Source organism: Notothenia rossii (assembly GCF_949606895.1).
Source record: "Notothenia rossii genome assembly, chromosome: 8".
Lineage (NCBI taxonomy): Eukaryota > Metazoa > Chordata > Actinopteri > Perciformes > Nototheniidae > Notothenia > Notothenia rossii.
This window is the reverse complement of record NC_136906.1, coordinates 37,510,396-37,513,985: the sequence shown is the minus strand read 5'-3', so window position 1 is coordinate 37,513,985 and position 3,590 is coordinate 37,510,396. Positions and strand designations below refer to the sequence as shown.

The following is a 3,590-nucleotide window of genomic DNA, read 5'->3' as shown; positions in this document are numbered from 1 at the left end:
TGAAGCTTCCAAAGATGTTACCATAGGCATATTATGTATGGTTGGAAAGCTGAGAAGGAATGGAATCCATTTCAGATGACTTAGTCATGGTCAAACCATCTCAGAAAGAGCACAGAGAGAGAAAGGAGTATTTGCATTTTCCGATTGCCCCCAAAAGGGCCCGCATGCCATTATTGGCCCCAAAATTGCCCCCACCAAACATCTCTACACCTAGGCATGCCATATGTTTTTTAACATCTACATTTCCCAAGGAACAATTATATCAAGTCCATTCCCCAAGGTCCATAAGACCTTCCCAGAAGGAGTTATCATCAAATAAAGGTCAAGTGTTGTCGCCAGAGCACCACACCTGCAGCAAGGGACTGATCATTAGTGCTCACCTGACTCACCTGTGTTGATAACGCAATTGCACTCTATTCAAAGACCATGTCCATGTCCCACACTGTCCTCAAGAGACAATACAATATGTATTATATCTATTATATGTAATATGCCATGTATTACTAGTGTAGAACAAGTGCCATTCATTCATTTTTCACACCAGGTGTCTGACATTTCAAACTGGACCAGGTGAGAGGTGGATCTTTGTCTGTTAGGTCAATGTCAATCTTCATTTGTCTAAAATTAATCAGACTGAGAATGTAGCTGACTTTTTATTTTTATCAACATCCAATGCCACTTGAATAATAAAAAAAACAATGTCCGGCTAGAAATTATTTCAGATCAACAGCAGGAAAAGTACAATCTGAACAATAGAAAACATGTTGCCTGGTAGATTTGGAACCATTTGGAACACGTGAAACAGAGTGTCAATAATCACCAGGAATATTTTTAATTCCACAACACCTAAATCTCAACAACTTCCCGTTCCTCTTCTCCTCCCAGTCATCCTACACTATCCTTTCCAAGCCTACTGCTGGCTGTTTAGAAATGGTAGCCTTTGAAGCAGTTTCTCTCTTCTGTGAAGCAGAGACGCACGTCGCATTTCTCACACAGGGTGGTGGTTGCATTTGTTTTGCAGACTGTGCAGCGGCCACGCTTGGTAGATTTCACGGGCCAGTGTCCAAAGTGGTCCTTACGGACATCATCAGGAACTCCAACACGGACTCTCTTTCTCGTGGGAGGTGCTGAAGGAGATGGAGTGTTCATGTCAAGTGATGGGCGCCCCCTTCTTGCCTGGATGAGGATGAGGCAAGTTGCCACCTCTGCCTGGAATCTTCTTAGATTCAGTGCTCTCTCACCGATCAGCTTGCAGTCGTTCTTGTAGATCAGCCACGCGTTGACCAGGGCTACCATGATGGTGTGCCAGAAGAGGTAGATGTACCATCTCCGTGATCTCATGTGGTATTTGTACCGGAGAAGGCATCTATCCATGAGATCCACCCCCCCCATGAAGGTGTTGTACTCTTTGACGACATTGGGCCGGATGACGTCAAGGAATGCCTTCTGGGGTTTGCTCCAGCGCCTAGCTTTGTCTTGTGGTTCCACTGCTGTTTGAGAGGAGATCAAGGTGACAAGTCTGTTGTCATGCCACTTTACTATGGCCATGGACCCCTCTTTCTCCACCCGGCAATCGAAAGATCCTCTGCCTCTCTTGGCAAGACTCTTGTCATCCTCAAGCTGACATCCAGCCAGGCGATTGCTGCGGACTGTTCCTGTAATACATAAAGAGTAAGACAAGATGAGTCAAAACTAGAAACAAAGGAGAATGAGACCATAGGTATGTTGTTATTACCTGTGTGTGTGTGTGTGTGTGTGTGTGTGTGTGTGTGTGTGTGTGTGTGTGTGTTTGTGTGTGTGTGCGTGTATGTATGTGTGTGTGTGTGTTACCTGTGTAGAAGATCTGCCGCTGACGAAGCTCTCGCACCAGTGCGGCTGAAGAGAAGAGGTTGTCGGCGAACACTTTGTAGTTCTGGCCTGATGGAAGAGTTTCACACAACTTGACGACCACATCTCCTCCCATTCCAAGTGTGGTTCTTTTCCCAGTGCCACCTTCATAGACCTGGAAATCACATAGGATTCCGTCGGATGAGCAACGGGCCCAGATCTTGAATCCCCAGGGGTGGGGTTTGCCCTTCACATATTGCCTGATGGGGCAGCGCGTTCCTCTGAACGAGACCATCTGTTCATCGATGGAGTTGTGCTCCATCGGGGTGATCTGGAGACATTGTTTGCGGAACATGTCAAGCCATGGACGGATCTTCCAGCACTTATCCCCTTTTTGCCTGTTGGATGGAGCCTCGTTGTCGGTGAAGTGGAGAGATGTGAGGAGGGTCTGGAAACGGTCGCGTGACATGTTGTCAGCGACCATGCCAATCCTTGTGTCGTTTTCCCAGTAGACACGGTTTCCTGGAAGCTGGCAAAGTCCCATGCGCAGGTACATGCCGATTAGGATTTCCAGCTCCTTTACTGTGGTCTGCACGTTCTTGTGGGTGGCAGAGGTTTGAACGCTGTAGAGGTTGGTTTGCTCCATCATTGCCACAAGCATCTCATCTGTAATGAACCTCCTGAAGTACTGCAGGGGAGTGGGGAGCTCATCTGGAGGTTGGACCCTCTCTCCTTTGAAGGTGTGGTCTGGTGTTTCAAAAGCTTTTTTTCGCCATAAGAATCTTTCTTGGCCAGTAGAACGGTGGGATGCTGCAGTCGGAGGTTCTTCATAAGGAGGTTCTTCTCCCTCTGGTTGAGGTGGTTCCTCTTCCCCTATGTCGCTTTCCGACTCATATGGCTCCTCCTGATAATCAGGATCTAAGACAGGATCATCAAATTCATCCTCATCTTCATCCTCACCACCTAATCCCTCCACCTCACTTTCGTTTCCATCCAGGATTATTTCCAGGATCTTCTGGATGTCCTTGTCTCCATCCCACCTATTTTTCCTGTTCATCTAGAGAAGAAAATATGGAAAATAATCATGACTTTCAGCTGATGTCATCATGTAACGTTGGTAGCACTTTACCCTACAGCACGGTAATTATCATTTCCAGCTGTGAGGTAAAGTGCCACATGACGTTAGTCCTAAACCTGCCATGTTGTAGGTAGCTAGCTAGATAGTAGTATAAGTAACTAGTTATTACTAGTTATAGCTAGCTATATATATATAATATAATAACAATATATTACTGAGTATAATTGAATTAAGTAAACTGATCAGATAATGACAAGTTTTCTAATTGTGACATATAGGTCACAACACTTATTTTTTTTACCAGTTTAGTCTAAATGCCTGCAGTGACGTCTATGTCACACACATATTTACTTGCTCTTTTACCACAGAATAAAAAATAAAAGTCTAAACAATGATTTATATTCGACAAACAACATGTTATCCAATATTTCAACCATAGGATTTGATGGATCTTACCTTTTATCCTCAGGATGGGCAGAGGGGCAAATTAGCTGGCAGACTGAAGTTAGCTTGTGGAGAAAACAGTCAGGAAAGGTGGCTGCTAATTGAACATGAGGTCATCCCAATGGTCACATGACCTTTCAGAAATGTGATTTGGGTGTCGCTTCAGGACTATATGAGTTGAAATTAAGGGTATACTTGAAGTGACACCCCTGCTACACCCTAAAATTGTGTGTGACATGCG

General features: G+C 44.9%; 1 protein-coding gene across 1 annotated transcript; it reads right to left on the bottom strand.

Annotated features, from left to right (window-relative positions):
* Positions 1–640: 640 nt before the first annotated feature.
* On the bottom strand, positions 641–3,299 carry LOC307017203 (piggyBac transposable element-derived protein 3-like). The gene is made up of 2 exons (XM_079646750.1): positions 1,831–3,299; positions 641–1,655 (listed from the first exon to the last, which is right to left on the bottom strand). The coding sequence occupies exons 1-2, from the start codon at positions 2,882–2,884 to the stop codon at positions 925–927; spliced, it is 1,785 nt and encodes a 594-aa protein (XP_079502876.1). The 5' UTR covers positions 2,885–3,299; the 3' UTR covers positions 641–924.
* Between the last annotated feature and the right edge of the window lie 291 nt (positions 3,300–3,590).